Below are 18,601 nucleotides of genomic sequence, written 5' to 3'. Positions count from 1 at the left end.
ATGAGGAACTGCGGCACAAAGAGAGTATGCTGGGAACTGAACTTTGGTCCCAGTCCAGTGCCTTAACCTCAAGGTCAGCCTTCCTTTTTAATGCTGATTTAATTTGAACAATTCATGTTAGTAAGAAAATCCCCCATATTTCCTCTACTTGTTGACCCCATCATTCTCTAGCTCAGAGTCATAGGTTGATCACCTCTAGTAAACTGAAGCCAGACAGTCTCCCAAACCCTGCTGTCCCAGCCATACTGTGAAGAATGGGGGGAGATAGCGTATTATTTTTATAACAATTATCTGATTGCCATCATGTTTGTTACATGGTTTCAATGAGTTAAGTCAATCATGGGTGGTTTTGTACATCTGCAGGAAGATAAACAATGGCTATGGATAACCCCAGTCACCCCGACTTAGGGGACAATACAGATGACAAACCCTTTAAGTCTAGCTCAGACTGTTGAGGCTCACCACCTGCAGTGACACAGGGGAAAAACGGAACAAAGGATTCTGAAACTGTTAAAAGCTGAGCCCCTGACAGACAGAGGGGGAAGAGCACTGAAAGAAAGAGAAGACTAAGCAGGAGGAGCAACATGCAGGAGGATCCTCGAGTCGCTGAAGGACACTGCTCAAGACTCAAGTGACTCTGTGCAGGACTGAGGATCTTGCAAACAGGTGCTATTTTTGCTTAGATTGGTAACTCCCGTGTAACTGTATGAGAAAAGGGGGTATGGTTTAGAAGTTCCTTTGCAAAGTCTGTGCGTTCTATGCTTTAGTGGTCACATAGTCCCCAAAGAGTTAAACTGTTAACTCAGGTACCTAGGAGGGTGGAGCTCTGGGGAGAGCATGCCTATGCTCTTGGGGAGACATGGGGGGCCAGCACTGGCCAAGGCCAGTTGGGCCGCAGGGCCCCATATCCCAAGGAGGAGTCTAAACAGGAGAGGCCAGATTAAGAGAGAGTATCTGGATGCTGCTCAGATCCAGCAGGCTTAAAAACAATGGGATCCAGAGGTTTGGTCCAATATAGCAACCTGGTATCTAACCACAAAGGGGAGCCCAGCTAGCGCTGCAGCACATACCTAGCCATTACTTTGGCTCTTCCCCATCACTTAATCTTTCCTGGAGGTTTGTCACAGTCTTTACCCTGAACTGTCGGCCCACAACTTTCAAAGGGACCTTCACCCAGCATCTAAATTTACAACTGTGATTTTGTGTGCAATTGATCTGCATGTGTGAATGTGGTCATTAGACATGTAACTCCCTGACTGGAGAATGTGCTTGAAACCAGAGTCTGGTTTGGAGAACATGGTCTCCCTTCTCCTGTCCTACCCACTGCTTGGAAGCTCTTCTTTTCCAGAGGTAAATGCCTCCACCTCTGGCAAACTACGAAGGGCAGGCTTCTGGGGTGTGAGATTATTTCCCTCCATCTCTGGCACAGTCTGCGCTAGAGATCTCTATCATCAGTGACTGAACCAATGGGATTTCAAATACTAATGATGCACAATCTCTACACTAGCTATATTGATTTAAATGCAGTTTTAACCTGTACGAATCCTTGCATTGCACTGCAGCATTATAATCGCACTGCCTTCTGGAAACCTATCCCACAGGGCCCTGAACCAGTGGCATGCGGGAAATGCAAAAGGCCTTAAGGAGAAGAGGGGAAATTCCCATAAATCCGAGGGAACTGGTGAGATTTCCCAGACCTTTTGTCAAGATGGAGAGGCCAGCGTAAAAGTTGAGTTCTTATTCCTTGCTCAGCAAGAAAGTTTTGTGCTGGAGCTTTTCAAAAGTAGGTACAAGACCTCTGAGATGACTAGAGAGACAGTGTACATTGTTTGGGCAGGACCTGCAGTGCTCCAGACCAGCACTAATAGACTCATAGTTGCACAGGTCACTCCCCAATCCCACAATAACCATCTCTGTCCAAGTAGTTCAGGGTGATATCCACTTGGTGACACTCCACTTGTGTGTCTAGACAACAACCACAGGTTTCCACAGACTGATGGGGACAAGTTTTCCTTGAGGCCTGGGCCAGGCAGCCATGACTACAAAACTTCAGAATGAGGACAAAGACTTTTCTTCCCTCTCTGTGGGGAGCTGTCCCCAATCTTGCAACACTGGATCACAAAGATGGGAGCTCCTATCCCCATACAGACGAGACTAGTTTTTGCTAGAGCTGACAGAAGAACAGAACTTCCATCTCATAGAAAATTTTGATATTTTTACATTTGTTCTTACCCTGAATCAGGCCACTGAAACTTGTCACATAAAGAAAAGTACAAAAAAAAAACCTGATTCAGAAATGTCAAAACAAAAAATGTTCACTTTCCTCAATCAGAATGTTTCATTTTGGGTTATTTAGATATTAAACTATGTCTACTTGAGCCACTACAGTGCCGCATGGGTGCTGTAGTTTGGGTGCCTCCTACCCTATGGGCTGGGCTCCCCGACTGCCGTACATCTCCAATGATGCGCCACAGTTTCCTCTCTGGCTAGCCCCTGTGATGTATCTGGGATGGGCAGGCACCAAAACTACAACTCCAGGGAGACGTCGCAGCAGCTCAGGTGGACACAACGGAAGAATGACTCAAATGAAAATGCTTAGATTCAGAGCAATCTGACCTGAAACAAAATATTTGTTTTTCCCAGCTGGATCTTCCATCCAGCAATTGACCTGTGGAAACTGGTTATGTTGGATAGTTACTGTCAGTTGGGCACCAATTTAGGGCTTGGAAGTTCCCAGGAAATGCTATGGCATTTGCAAGGCATTATACCCAGTACTGCAGGGGCATGTAATCAGGGTGGCCAATTGTGCCAGTCTATTGGGGGATTTCAAAAGTGACAAGTGCCTGATACTTTGGTGATTCTCATTAAGCCCCGTGCGGCTCGGTAACAACATCCCCAGGTTAGTTACACACTATCTAACAAAGCCTTCACTTTAATCTCTGATTTACAAATAGGACAAATAAGAGCATTCCGGTGGCCTTCTCCAGACCATCCACTATTTTACAGTGCTCTGAATCTTCTCAACCCATCTCCTCTCCAGGGTAAAGAACATAAACAGCCCCACATTTCTTTCAGTACCATTCTCTGCACCTGTCCTGTGTCTTTTTTTCTGAGATTAGGATACCAAAATTGCAAGCTGTAATTAGTGCAGATGTACTATTGATTTTGAATGCCCTCAGAGTTTTTCCATATCGTTCTCTATTCCCTTCTAATGCAGCCAAGAATCTTTTCTGATTTTTGGCCACCGCTGTACATTGATGTCTTTGCTGAACTGTCCTCAATAACTCCTAGATCTTTTCCTGAGAGGTTATAGCTAATTTAGAGCCCATCAGCGTGTACAAGTAATTTAAATTGTTCATTGCAATGTGTATTAGCTTGCCCTTATCTTTGATGACTTTCATCTGCCATCGGTAACAATTCCTTCATTCTGCCTGATCCTTCACAAGTTCCTCACAAATGCTCCATAGTTTTGACTAACCTAATTATTACTGTGTCCTCTGCAAAATTTGCCACCTTACTATTTACCTCTCCAGAAGGCCATTAATAAATACAGTGAACACCAGATCTAGTGCATGAATCTGCTCCCGCTGAAGTCAATACGAAAGCTTCTGCTGACTTCACTGGGAGCCAGGATTAAGCCATTAGGCCAGATCTGTGGGGGAACTATCTACAGCAGTGGTTTTCAACCTGTGGTCCACGGACTCCTGGGGCTCTGCAGACTATGTCTAAGCTTTCCAAAGGTGTCCACACCTCCAATCAACATTTTTTAGGGGTCCACAAATGAAAAAAGATTGAAAACCACTGATCTACATTATAAAACTTTCCACACTGAGAATTGGTCACTGTCTCCTACCTCAGTTTGTAAGCCACGACAAGACTTCACAGGAACACTTAATTTGACACTGAGTCACTGTACTTAGCAGTAGTTTTAGGCACTCCATCTGCCCGTAAGAGACCTCCTGCCAATTCTGGTGGCTTTGCACTTTCCTATTTTTAAGATGTCTCTCTTTCTCTCCCTTGCTGCTCTTTGAAAGGATCTCACAAACAACAGGGAAAACTGAAGTAAGTATTAATGATGAAGAAACAGGGAAGCATCAAAGTTCATGAAATGCAGAAAGTAAACACAATAAAAAACTTTTTTCTGCTCTAATCTTCATTTACAGGAATCTTAGGTGCTACATTTAACAACAGCAGGTAAAAAAGCTTCAGGCAGAAGTGTGATCTTAAAGCTGACAGCGTCCCTAGGAACTACTAAATTTCCACATACATAACCTTTTGTGAGGGAATTTCTTCGAAGGCTTTTTCAAAGTCTAAATGAACAATATATCAAGTGTTTCCACCTTAACTACTACTCAGTTAACCCTTGCAAAGAATCCCAGCGCTCAGACATGATTTTCCCCTACTCAAGCTGTGTTGGGTTCTCCCTCTCATATTGTACTCATCTAGGTGCTACGTTATATCATGGAACTAAGGGATGGTTCACCCACACCCAGGGTAAGAGACTCTGAGCAACAACTGGACATCACCATAGTGACATTCAGGTGGGACACAGCTGTATTAAATAATACTGTAAGAGGATGCCCCCTTTTATTAATCCTGGTCCCACGACTCCATAATTTCCAGGATCAGATGGGTAAAACGCTATCCACCTTTAAGAGACCATCACCCTGTCTGGGGACCTGCCTCTCTGGACCTGGTTATAGCAGTTATATATAGTCCTTCCTGTGCCGTACAGGGATTGGGCTCAGTGATCCAGGTGATCACCTTCCAAACCGATCCTCTAGCTTCTCTTATCATTCGTATTCCTGACAATCAGCCAGTCTACTCTAGAAAACCTGTAACTCAAAGGAGGATGAGGGGACCACCATACTGCAAGACTTTGCACCCACCTATTCTGAGAGCTGTTCAGTTTATTGCTCCTAGAGGAAAATTTCCACTGTTCTCCTCTCCCACTGCACTTAGTGCCCCTAAATCCCAACCAGGTGAGAGTGCCCTCTGCTGAAACCAGTGAGACACTTCCTTTGTCAGTCCTGGGGATTCTCACAGTGCTATATTCAGAAAAGCCCAGGACAAGGCTGGCTGGGCCTGGAATTTGCCCTCTGATGCAGAGCTGTTTGTTACTTACTGACTGGGAGTCCTTTGTCCGTGTGCAGCAAAGGAAAACTTTGAGCCGGCGAGTCCAGCTGCTGGCCTGTCCCTCCTCAAGGCGATGCCTGCATCAGGGAAACAAAGAATGCATATGGACAAAGGAAAAGCAGTTGCATAGCAGAGGTGCAGGAGTAAAGACAACAGCAACAAGAACACAGAGAGACAAGCACTAGGACCTGGTGTACAAACCATGCAGACTATGTGATGTCAAGGATAATATACATAGAGAGCCTAATTCTCATTTCCACTAAGGCCCCTATACACTGCTCTGGCAGCAGTACAAAGGGGACTTAGTGGATTTGAGAGTCTGGCCCATGCTGTATATAGACAAACATACACAGGGCAGGGGAGATTGTTTATGAGACAGCACTCCACGTATGACTGATTGACAGCTAGTAGAGTGTGTTGGGAGGGAGGGGGAGACATTTGTGAAAGTTCTGACTTGTCTGGCCAGTGCTGAGCCTCAGTGCTCACATACATGATGTCCTTTTCTGATTTGGATGGTTGTAACGAGGACATCAATGTTCCATGGTCTGCTAGAAGCAGAATGTCCAAGGATGTCTCATTCTTTGGAGCTTGGAGGGGTACCTAAAGGTAATTGTTTGCAGGTGAGGTGCCTTCCCTAGGATTTACTGCTATTCACAAGGAGAGAACTTTTACCTCTATGGGACAAACTGACTCCTTTCAAACTGGATTTTACAATACACCATAGTGAAGCTCAAGTCAAGCCCAGGTGCCACTGGCCTTGGGGAACTACATTTTGTGACCAGTTCCTTTCCTGTTTTTGACTGAGGCACATGCAAAGCAAAGAGGATTAGATCAAGCAAACTGAAATTCATCTCACTTTAAGGCTGGGGATGGTAGTGCCTTTGATTCTCTGCTGAAAGTCTTTTACTATAGGGATCATCCCTTGGTATCCCAATCGGATACTTGCTCTGTTGGTGCCAGCACAGATGAATTAAGGTTTAATGTGCTTCAGTGTGATTAAAAACAAGTCACCTCAACCCTGTTCTCCAGGCACAGGATCCTGATTGGAAAAGCTCATGAGTACAGTGGGTTGCTTTTGGAAAAAGATTTTGGTAAGCAGGATGACTCCTATAAAAGCATGGGACCCAGTCAAGCAATTCAACATATAGTGCCAGAAAGGGGATATGTAAAGGTTTAAAAAGTAGCCCATAACTTGCAACTAAGATTCCAAAAGATGAACAAGAATATAGTTTTAAAATGGAGTTAGCACTGTACTGTAACTGAGCTAGAGAAAATCATAAGCTTTCTGAAATGCTAAGGAACCCGGGTGGCAGAATTTTTACTTCCTCTGTCAGTTTCAAGGACTTCACAACTGCTCTAACGGGGGGAGCAGGGGGGCACAAACCAGCCTTTCTGGGCTGGAATTTCATGTGTTTAGTCTTAGCCCAAAGGTGAATTTGTCAGGTAAGTCTGAACATAATTAGTTGAACTATCTTTGACTTCTGTGAGCATGAAAATAGCCATATAACACAACAGAGAGTCTAATAACAACAGCTGAGTAGCACAAAAAGGAAGCCACCAAAAATGAACTGTCCTAAATGTGACAAATAAATCCAAAGGAAATCTGTCATCTTGACAGGCTCTGTTAAGGGTTAAGACAGCGAAAACACAGCTCAAGTTTTAAATGCATTTACAAAGGTCACATTGACTCTTACATGTTACAGGCACTTGCCACTGAGGACTAAAGGCTTGATCCTGCAAGGCGGAGAGTGTCCTTAACTCCCTTTAATCCCAATGGGAACTGACAATGCCTGGCACCTTGCAGGATTAGGGCCAAGACCAGAAGATGATTTAAAAATAAACCTTTTGGGGGCTATTGTTTTAATAAATAGATAAATAATAATAATAATAAAAAATACATCATAGCATTTTTTCCATATAACATTATATCGCAGCAGATCTCTGGTTACATACACCAATCACCACTGAAATTCAGCCATCTCTGGGGTGGAAGGCTGTAAACATCAGGTACATAGCTGAGACGCAGCAGGGAGGGGGGAGTGTTGACCTGGGAATGTGGCAGGGGAGTTTCACTAGGAGACCTGAGAGCCTGTAACCTGAGCCAGGAGGGGGAGGGGGAGGTAACACCTCTGTCCCCGGAACGTGAACACAGGCTGCAGGAGAGAGCCTGCTAGCGGGGGTTTAGTTTCAGTTTGGTGCTGGGTGGTGGAATGCAGGGAACCCCAGGGCTGGGGTCTAAGCTCCCTGCTCCCCCAGAAGGACTTGACTGAGGGGTCCTGGTTGTACCCACAAGCTCTGCTTGAGACCGTGTTCCTATTGTTCAATAAACCTTCTGTTTTACTGGCTGGCTGAGAGTCTCAGTGAATCCCAGAAAGAGGGGTGCAGGGCCCGGACTCCCCCACACTCCGTGACAACTGGTGGTAGCGGTGGGATCTACTGCACCCCGTGGACGGCGCTTCCTGCAGTAAGTGACTGGGGAGCAGTAAAACGAAGGGGGATTGACGGGGACCAGGCGTGCTGAAGATTCAGAGAGAGACGGTTTCAGGGGGCGGTTAACCCCTGGGGGTGTGTGACCAGAGAGAAGGACTTTTGCAGTAACAGGGTCCCCCGGGGGATTGCAGCGAGTGGTCCCAGGGGCGGAGGAGTCTGCAGCTCAACCCTGGCAAAGAGGTGGTGACCTCAAGAAGGACTGGCACACTAGAGGTTTTTCCTGGAAACCTTGGAAAGCTGCTCAGGCCTGCGAGTGGCCAGCAGGGAGATGTACGCTAAATGCCGTAAGAGCAACCTGGTGGAGCTGTGCAGGCAGAGGGGGCTGCGCATTGGGAGGTCCACCAAGGAACAGCTGATTGCCCAGTTGGAGGAGAGGGATCGCTTGGATGACCTGATCCCTGTCCCTGAGGGAAGCCGCCCGGTGGATGCAGCGTGGGCCCTGGGGCCTGACCGGGCTGGGAGGGGTCAGACTGCTACCGAGGACATCCCGAGACCCTTCCTACCTATGCCTGGGTAAGGGGTTGGGAGAAGCCCATCGAATACCGAGGGCACCCTGACCCTGGCAGCCAGCAGGGGATCCTCCCAACGGAGCTCCCCATCCCTGGAACGGATGCGCCTGGAATGGGAGGGAGATGAAAATGAGGCAGCTGGAGGGTCATGAAAAACAACATCAGCATGAGCAGGAGGAGAATGAGAGGGAATGTCAGGAGAAGGAGAAACAAAGACAGCATGAACTGGAGCTGGCCAGGCTGAGGAGCAGTGGGGCCCCGCTATGGTGAGTGAGGGGGGACCCAAGACTGCAAGGAGCTTTGATAAGTGCTTCCTGGCCCAGCGTAAGGAGGGGGAGGACATAGATAGCTTCCTGACGGCCTTTGAGAATGCCTGCGAGATGCACAGGGTTGACCCTGCCAACAGGCTCCAGTTTCTCACCCCCTTACTGGACCCCAAAGCCGTGGAGGTGTACAGCTGAATGAAAGGGCCGGAGGCAGGGGACTATGAACTGTTCAAACAGGCCCTGCTCCGTGAGTTTGGGCTGACCCCCGAGATGTACTGGAAAAGGTTCCGGAGTCAGCGTAAAACGCCTGAGGTCACCTACCTACAACTGGTCAACCGAATGCAGGGATATGCCCGCAAGTGGACAGCTGGGGCCCAAGCTAAAGAGGACCTGCTTGACCTAATCGTACTGGAGCAACTCTATGAACAGTGCCCTTCCGACCTGAGGCTATGGTTGGAGGACAAAAAGCTAGAGAACCCACAGCACGCAGGGCAGCTGGCCGACGAGTTTGTGAACAGTCGGTCAGGGGGTAGCAGGGAGGATGCATTGCCGATCCTGTGACCCCTGTCAGAGGGTGGGGAAGGCCCGGGACAAGGGGAAAGCGCCTTTGAAACTTTTGCCCATCATAGAGGAATCTTTCCAGAAGGTGGCCATGGACATAGTGGGACCTCTGAGCAAGACGACCCGGTCGGAGAAGAAATACATTCTGGTGGTGGTAGATTTTGCCACCCGCTACCCCGAGGCAGTGCCCTTAGCTTCCATTGAAGCAGACATCGTGGAGGATGCGCTCCTGACCATTTTCAGCCGAGTGGGGTTCCCCAAGGAAGTCTTGACAGACCAAGGATCCAACTTCATGTCTGCCCTGCTCTGGTGCTTATGGGAGAAATGTGAGGTCCGGCACAACTGGGCCTCAGCTTATCACCCCCAGTCCAATGGGCTGGTGGAGAGGTTCAATGGGACGCTAAAAATGATGCTGAAAACCTTTATGAACCAGCACCCGCAGGACTGGGATAAGTACTTACCTCACCTGTTGTTCGTGTACAGGGAGGCACCCCAGGAGTCTACCGGATTTTCGCCTTTCGAACTGTTATATGGAAGGAGGGTGAGGGGCCCCCTGGACCTGATGAGAGACAAATGGGAGGGGAAGGCCACTCCCAATGGAGAGTCAGTGGTGGAGTATGTCCTGATCTTCCGAGAGAGACTTGCTGAACTCATGGGCCTGGCCAGGGAGAATCTGGCCAGAACCCAAAAGAAGCAGAAGATCTGGTATGACCGCACGGCGCGAACCCGCACCTACGCCACCGGGGATCAGGTGATGGTTCTCATCCCCGTGAGAAAGAACAAACTACAGGGCGCCTGGGAAGGCCCTTTCAAGGTTGTCAAGCAGTGAAATGAGGTAAACTATGTGGTGGAGCTGTCGAACCGGGCGCACCACCACCGGGTGTACCATGTGAATATGATGAAGCCATATTATGCCAGGGGGAATGTGGTGTTGGCCGTGTGTGGACATTGGGAGCAGCAGGGAGATGACCCTTTAGTAAATCTATTCCCTGGGACCAGAGCTGGTTCCCCCCTGGAAACAATTACCCTCTCGGATCAGCTAACCCCTGCCCAGCAAGCTGAGATCAGGGGGCTGCTGCATCCGTACCGACAGCTATTTTTCAACCAGCCTGGACACACTAATCTGACTGTCCACTGGGTGCAGACAAGGTTGCACCTGCCGATAAGATGCTCCCCCTTCCGAGTCACAGGGAAAACTGCTCAGGACCTGGAAAGAGAGGTCCGGGACATGCTGGCTTTGGGGGTGATCCAGCTATCTGCCAGCCCTTGGGCCTCGCCGGTGGTGCTAGTCCCCAAAAAGGACGGGTCAGTCCGGTTCTGTGTGGACTATCGGAAGCTCAATGCCATCACTGTACCGGATGCCTACCCCATGCCCAGGCCTGATGAGCTCCTAGACAAGCTGGGAGGAGCTCGATACCTTACCACTATGGACCTTACAAAGGGCTACTGGCAAGTGCCGCTGGATGCAGATGCCCGGCTGAAATCAGACTTTATTACCCCTCTGGGGCTCTATGAGTTCCTGACCCTGCCTTTCGGCCTCAAGGGAATGCCAGCCACCTTCCAGTGCCTGGTGGATCAGCTACTGAGGGGGATGGAGAGTTTTGCCGTAGCGTACATTGATGACATCTGTGTCTTTAGCCAGACCTGGGAGGACCATGTGTCCCAGGTTAGACAAGTGCTGGACCGATTGTAAAAGCAGAGAAGTGCAAGGTGGGGATGGCTGAAGTATCTTACCTGGGCCATTGGGTGGGGAGCGGCCGCCTAAAGCCGGAACCAGCTAAGGTGGAGGTGATCAGAGACTGGCCTGCTCTCCACACCAAAAAGCAGGTCCAAGCCTTTATTGGGTTGGCAGGATACTATCGAAGGTTTGTGCCCCGCTTTAGCGCCATAGCCACCCCCATCACCAAGCTATGAAAGAAGGGGAAGCCAGACAAGGTGGTCTGGACCGAGCAGTGCCAGGAGGCTTTCCGGGCGCTGAAGGAGGCTCTGGTCAGTGGCCCAGTTCTAGCAAACCCAGACTTTGACAAGCCCTTTATGGTGTTCACCGACGTCTCAGACACGGGACTGGGGGCGGTGTTAATGCAGGAGGATGAAAAGGGGGAGAGACACCCCATCGTGTACTTGAGCAAGAAGTTGCTACCCCGGGAGCAACACTACACGGCCATTGAGAAGGAGTGCCTGGCCATGGTGTGGGCCCTCAAGAAACTAGAGCCATATCTCTTCGGGCGACACTTCACTGTGTTCACCGACCACTCTCCCCTGACCTGGCTGCACCAGATGAAAGAAGCCAACGCCAAACTCCTGAGGTGGAGCCTGCTCCTGCAGGATTACGACATGGACATGGTCCACGTGAAGGGAAGTGCCAACATGATAGCGGATGCGCTGTCCTGGAGAGGGGGCACTGAACTTCCCCAGGTCAATGGTCAGAGTGACCCCGCTCAGTTCAGTCTCGAAGGGGGAAGAGATGTGACGCAGCAGGGAGGGGAGAGTGTTGACCTGGGAATGTGGCAGGGGAGTTTCACTGGGAGACCTGAGAGCCTGTAACCTGAGCCAGGAGGGGGAGGGGGAGGTAACACCTCTGCCAGGGAATGTGAACAGAGGCTGCAGAAGGGAGCCTGCTGGGGGGGGTTAGTTTCAGTTTGGTGCTGGGTGGTGGAACGCAGGGAACCCCAGGGCTGGGTCAGAAGGACTTGACTGAAGGGTCCTGGTTGTACCCACAAGCTCTGCTTGAGACTGTGTTCCTGTTGTTCAATAAACCTTCTGTTTTACTGGCTGGCTGAGAGTCTCAGTGAATCCCAGGAAGAGGGGTGCAGGGCCCGGACTCCCCCACACTCCATGACAATAGCACACTGCATAACAATATGGGGAGGAGAAATTTGGTCAAGGACACTGGGACAAAGCCATACCCTGACTGACGGTGCCCTGGGGCCTTTAATATCCACAGAACAGTGACTTTTGAGATCTCAGGCAAAAGAAACCTCTCAGACTGCAGAGTGCTCAGTTTCTCTCTCTTTCAGGAGGAGGAAGACCTGAATCAAACCTGCTGGGATTTGGCATGTGGTCTTAGAGCTGGATCCTGACCTACCCGGGACCGTCTTGATTTCAACGGAGCAAGTTTGAAGCATGCAAGATAGACTAACAGGGTACTGAAGAGCCCTGGATTTCCAGAACTGATGCAAGTTACATGTTGAATGGTAAGGAGGGATCTCCCCATTGAAAAAAATCCAAACTCCTTAAAGGGTACATGAGTTTGCTGTATGGCTCTTTGATGGTTCAAGGGTCTTTCCCAAAACATGAACAGCATTTGAACGATCCCTTTTCAAGTCAAAGTTGGAGCAAATGTTTGGAGCACCACCCCTCACTGTATATTCTTGATCTGAAACACATGACTTGCAGGCTATTTTCAAATGGTCATACCTTTGCACATGCAAAAGGAAATGTCCTCAACTGGCAAAGCCACATTCCTCACCAAGGGCTATATACATGTCCACACTGCAGGTGAAAACAAAGCCAGTTTGTGCTGTCCAGCATTTTAAAAAAAATCCAAAAAAAAAAATCTTACTGGGTGAAAAAAAAACCTCTCCTCTATTTTGGGTTACTCACAAATGGCACAATGGGTTCTTAATTATAATGTCTAACTATCAACACAAAAGTAATTGCTTCTGGGCTGAGACAAAGCATACCAGAGGGGAATAATTAAAAAAAAGACAAACAATGAGCAAAGAAAGGAGCTTGGAATGAAGATGCTGTCTCAACCTTAACTAGAGCATCAGTGTTGCAGCAGTGTAGAAGGGCAAACAGCCAGGCAAAAGGATGACTGGTATAGGATATTATGCACTGCCGCACCAGGGCTCACTGGGGACAGCAAGACCCTGGGCTTACATTGGGATCCAATCAGACCGCTCACTGCAGACACATACACTGATGTACATGTGCTGTGCAGCATACATATACCGGAGCATCTGGCCTGTGTTCTTTTGAAATGATGCTCAACAGAGAAATGCACTGATGCTTGTAGTGGAGAGCACCCTGAGGTAGGATGGGAAAGAGCCAAGAGTTGGACAGATCAATATGGGCTTCCGGACCTCCTCTTTCTGGAGAACTGTGCCCTGCTTCCTTACCGCAGGTTGTACGTCCTCAGGTTGCGCTGTCTCCTCTTTGTGGCTCGCAGTTTGACAAAGGTCCGTCCCGTCGGGTCAAAGACACACAGAACAGTGATGCAGACACTCAGAATGACGACCCAGTTGCAGACGACCATTCCTGTAGAGAGAGAAGAAGGGGAAAGTCGGGGGGTCTGTCCTGGAGCCACAGCAATGGTTCATCCACCCTAATCTCTTGTGTGCATACCAGTTCATCTTTCCATTTCTGCAAAGCGAGCAAAGAGATGGCATTAACCATCTCACTCTTGCAGAGAACTCCTTTGGGAGGGTCTCTGATCACAGCTGGGTTCTCCAGCCTCAGGATTCTTGCTTGGAGGTTACCCACACAGAGGGAGACACCTAAATATCTGTTCAATACCTAGAAGGATTCTAGGACATATGTCAGGACCCCATTAAGACTAGCTGAGATCCTGAAAAGAAATCTGGGTAACTAGTTAAGTCTCTGCAGAACAAATTGTAAAGAACAGTGTCCTTCAGATTCACCCACCAGACCCAATGCTGGGAACTTGGATTCCTGTCCCTCTGGAGACAGCTCAAACATATGAATACAATGCCTGCTCTGTGCAGTAACATAGCCAGACAGCAAGCACTATATTCACAGTGACTGTATTTCAATCCATTCCCAGGGGTACCTCCCCATGTATGGAGTAACTCCCCAATAAGGAGCACCCCCTACGTGCACAAGAGCACATGAATGCACTAACTGAGCACTACATTCAGGACACCCGAATACATACCCAAGGTGACACTCTTGGCAGTGAGGTCATTGCAGGAGGAGTAGTACTGTGTTAACCAAACGATGCCCACAATAGCGTACACAAACTCGATCACCAGGATGGCTGAAACAATAGGAACACAGAGCGCAATAGCAGCAAATTTCTAACAGTTAAGCACTGCTTCTCCCCAGAAAGGTGGGCATCCTCCTAGCCCCAGCTCTGTCAATCCCACCTGTATCTCATATCAGCAGCCTCATGCCAAGAGAGAAATCCCAGTTCCTAATGCTAAATGAACTCTAACCAGTGGCTGGTTCATGCCCCACTAGAATAGGCACTGCTCTCCAGCAGGAGAGCAGCACAAAACAGATTTTGGCCACGGTGCTTTCCGAGTTCATCCTCAAGGAATAAGTACAGAGATCCACTAGCTCTTCAACGGCCCCTACCCCTATGTTACACCCTGACTGTACATACACACAGCTGCAACACCCGGCTTGATTCAGACACACAGTCATACCCCACCTTGTCTTTTCCCACACCCCCACTCCAATGCACAGAGACTCTCCTACATAATGTACCACTGTGTAACCATGCATCTGCCTCCCCATGATACACGGCCTGCCTGATTTGGAAGGGAGAGGTTAATTCCCTTAGGCAAATTTAGGAGGGTTTGTATATGTGATTAATCCCACCTTGTACATTCTGGCAAATCTGGTGTGTGTGGAAGGGAATTTATCTATTTTAGGTACTTATATAGCCCCCGTTATCACAGTATCTGAGCACCGCACAATCTTCAGTGTATTTATCCTCACTACACCACTGTGGCATAGGGAAATGCTATTATCCCCATTTTACAGGTGGGGAACTGAGGCACAGAAGCTAACTGACATGCCCAAGCTCACACAGGAAGTCTGTGGTACATCAGAGAACTGAAGCCAGGTCTTCCAAGTTCCAAGTTTGCATCCTAGCCACTGGACCATCTAGCAGACTCACAGCGTGCGAGAAGGGCAGAGGAAGTTAAGCCCCCAAGCCTGGCAGCCTCGGGACACAGATAATCCCTCCTGCATCTGGCAGGTTCAGAAAGGGGCATACAGGGCGGGGTTAATTTTCCATGGGCTCTAGCAAACCTAGGAGGATGTATGTGTAACGCGGGGTCTGTTCCCAACTAGCTTCGGCAGACTTGAGAGAGAATGTGGCGTGCTCACCTCCCTTGGGCTCTACCAGATTTGGGGTAGGGATTATACCCCCTCAACTCTGCCAGCTCCAGGAGCAGGGGATGCTCTGGCAGACTCAAGGTCTGTTCTAGTCACATGCTGCCACTTCTTTAAGGCCAGAACCCTCTGTCTTCCTTGAGCACTTTGGGTACTACTTCCCTCACCAGTTGGTACATCTCAGCCACTGGAGTTGTTTCCCTCAACTGAGACACAGGCACCTGCCCAAGACATTGATCTGCTGTTTCTTCGATTAATTGCAGACCTGTCAGGCACTCACACTCCTGTCATCTCTAGGGCCATGGGCTTGCACCATCCTACTGAGCCTGGTTTAAATACACTTCCAGCAAACACTTTCTCATGCTGTTTGGCCAGCCAGTAGCATGTTTAAAAACTGTGCACTAGGCCTTGTGTTCACTGGCTCTTTCCCGCACAAATTCCTACCATTGCTACCATCACATCAGCTCCATCCATGGGAGCATTAGCATAGACAAGACTTCTGGGGGCAGAGACACAGGGGCCTTGACTACACTAGTGGTAACACCCACACAGCTAATACCAGAGGAACTGATGAAACTGTGGTAGCAACAGTGAGAAATTTTGGAAATTAAACACAGACAAGCCCAAGACTCAGTTTCAGTATAGTTCCCTAATACGGAATAAGTCCAGTGCATATATGGTATTAAAGGGCTTGGTGACTTTGCAGGGAGCTGGTGTGGGGGAAAGAGATCTCTCACTTGGTTTTTCCCTTTTTCTGCCCCTTCCACTCAACCTTGATTTAATACAGTCAGTCTCAAACTGCCAGGCTCCACTCCTTTCCCTTGGGAGACTCCACAGTGTCTGGGAGAAATGGAGGGAGGAAGATTTGTTTGCTTTGCTCGTTAATGGTTTGCACTTAGCACTCAGCAAAGATGGAACTGCCTCCCATATGGAGAGAGCTTTCAAGAGAGGATGCTGGGCTTTTGATAAGTCCTAAGTGGAAAGAAGCCAGCAAAACAAGGACAGGCAACAGGCTGCCCTGCCCTCATGTTTAAAATGGGCACAACTCCTTGTCTACCCAAAAGATTTCTCCACCAGACTCCTTATAAAAATACTTCCCCCAGGGAAAAGATGTGGTGGCCTAAATACATTTCCATACCTTGTGGGATGAATGGAAGGATAGAGTGAGAAACCTTGTGTTGGGATATCCCAACACCTGCACAAGAGACCAGTGTCTGTTACCCTTTCTGGTATGACTCTGAGGAGCTCAGGATGGGTGACAGGGGGAAAGGTCTTAGGAGGAAAAGAGGTCTGTATGCACATCTCAGGAGGAGGGGAGGCATCCAGTAAATATAGTTATCTATATGGAGGTGGGTTATGTACGTGCACACTGCTAGATGGGTATGCGTATTGAGAGGTGGCCTTTAAGTCGGTGGGTGAAGGCTGGGTGACAGGCATGTGTTGTACTGAGGCATATACTTGTGTTATTGGAAACCTTGTTGCGAAAGAGGGGGCAAAGGTGTAAATGCGTCACAGAGTGAGTGTACAATTGTACTGCAGGAAGAAGGATGAATGTATTTGTTGTAGGGATGGGGTGTACACGGTGTCACAGTGAGGGGAGGATGAATGAAAGGTTTGCTGGGAGGGTGTTTTGGGTGGCGGGTGAAGGTATGTATGGGAGGACAGGGGGTTGTGTACCCATTCCAGAAGAGCTCCATAGCTATTCATGTGCATGTCACAGAAGAGTGGCTATCTAGGTGTCTCTTAGGGGCTGTGTATTTGTCAGGGTGTAGGGAGGAAAAGTCTTCTGAGAGTGACAGACGGCAGAGTGGAGGGTAAATGGTTAGAAGGCCCTATGCTGCTGCCTCTTACCCAGTCTGACATAGAGCACATACTGCATCGAGTCCCGGGGCTCTGTGTACAGGATGCTGCCACGCATGCTGAGCCAGATGATTGCCACCTCTGCGATCATGCAGCTGAGCAGGATGCCCAGGTAGCCTCTGCCATGGTCCACCAGGTTAAGGGAACAGGTCTCGTTGGGATTGTACGCCAGCCCGAAGAGCACCACGGAAAGGATCACAAACCTGCCATGCACAAGCCAACTATTTACCAGTGGCAACACCAAGCAAAGCAGCCCAGCATCTGGTAATATTCCCTCAGCTAGAGTCTCCTCACAGCCAGGTTTTTTATCCTTAGGACTAAAAGAAGGAACCCTAGATGGCCTGTACATTTCCTGCTAGTTCTCCCACTCACCTATAGATCATCTATATATTAATTTGGTCCTGAATTCTCTTTCCCAGCTGCTGGGAGACATGCTGCCCAGATCTCACCTTTGGCAGTTCTGAGATATCCCCTGGGACACACCAGAGGCACCACACTCAAATCTCTGTCTTGTGGGCCCCCCTAAAGAAGCACAACCCCAAATTTCAATAGACCACTCAGGATAAAGGGTGGGGATGTATCTGGAGTTACAGGCACCAGGCTTCTAACAGAGGCTTCCCCTGTGAAAGTGGGACAAGGGCTTTGAATAGCACTGATCCAAGGAAAGGGGAAAGCAAGAGGGACCAGAAGTTCAGAACAATTTGGTACCAGTCATAAGTGTCCAATACAATCTTCCTGCGCTATACAGGGGAACTGAAGAGAACTCCAGCCACTGGAGATGGGAGTAGCAAAAGGAAGTCATGAGTTGCTGCAGAGCAGCCTTCTCCTGAGCATCTGTGCTCTTCACTTACCAGGTGGTGTGAAGGAGGAAGAGGAAGATGGCTGGCAAAACGAGGTCATCGCTGCCCACAGACCAGCGACGGCGGAACACCACAATCCCTGGCATGGCTAGCGGGTCTGAGGAGGCTCAGCAGGCACGATGCTCATCTCCTGAAACAGGAAAGCAGGAATGAAGGATGCAGGTCCCCTCCAGTTCCTCAGTGCACCCCGTGCTGTCTTAAAATCCCCTCCATCCGCCACACACCAAGGAGAGGGTCCTGTTTGAGAGTCCTTTCCATCCCACTCCCATGACAGCTTCATATTTCCTCTAGCCATCACCAGCAGACGAAGAGGGGTAGGCATACCAAACTCAAGGTGGGGAGGCGGGGAGAGAGAAAGGCAGTCAAAGATCGTGGGAAGCATTAGCTTAAACAGGTGTGTAGCTCACGCTGAATGTAATTAACCCTCACTCGAACACGATGAGTTGGAATCCTGTTACAGAGCTCTGTGTTTGTAAGTGATCCCTGCTGGGCACCTACGACAGGTTGTGCCAGCCTAACCTCTGTACAGCTCGCTATTACCGTGTTCTCCCACACATCTGCCACCAGGTGCTTCTCTCAAAAGCTTCCTCAGAATACCTTCCTCTCAGCTGGCCAGGTGCTCCAAAGCATCCATTAACACTTGGCCCTCACACACCACCTGGAGAGCTGTACATTTCCTTCCCATCTCTTGGGGGTGTGCACCCTACAGCCTCCATGGTGTGCCAGAGCTAAGGAAGCAGCGTCCAAGGAGATCTCAATCTTAACTGCAGACTGTTTAGAAGCCCCGTTTCCTCACGTTGCCTCCTGTATGCATTAAATCATTGGAGACCTAAGG

General features: G+C 49.0%; 1 protein-coding gene across 1 annotated transcript in view; it reads right to left on the bottom strand.

The window, feature by feature from the left end:
* Positions 1-17,883, bottom strand: part of DAGLA (diacylglycerol lipase alpha) — a 45,678-nt gene extending 27,795 nt beyond the window's left edge. Inside the window, exons 1-5 of the mRNA XM_084631082.1 lie at positions 17,758-17,883; positions 16,898-17,109; positions 13,860-13,961; positions 13,084-13,222; positions 5,126-5,213 (exon numbers count right to left, since the gene is read on the bottom strand). Coding sequence (XP_084487208.1) covers positions 5,126-5,213; positions 13,084-13,222; positions 13,860-13,961; positions 16,898-17,109; positions 17,758-17,852 — 636 coding nt within the window. The 5' untranslated portion in view covers positions 17,853-17,883. The remainder of the gene's footprint in view (positions 1-5,125; positions 5,214-13,083; positions 13,223-13,859; positions 13,962-16,897; positions 17,110-17,757) is intronic.
* Between the last annotated feature and the right edge of the window lie 718 nt (positions 17,884-18,601).

This window comes from Lepidochelys olivacea, assembly GCF_965140295.1.
Source record: "Lepidochelys olivacea isolate rLepOli2 genome assembly, chromosome: 6".
NCBI lineage: Eukaryota > Metazoa > Chordata > Testudines > Cheloniidae > Lepidochelys > Lepidochelys olivacea.
Note: the sequence above shows the minus strand (reverse complement) of the source record. Positions and strands in the feature narration are given on the sequence as shown.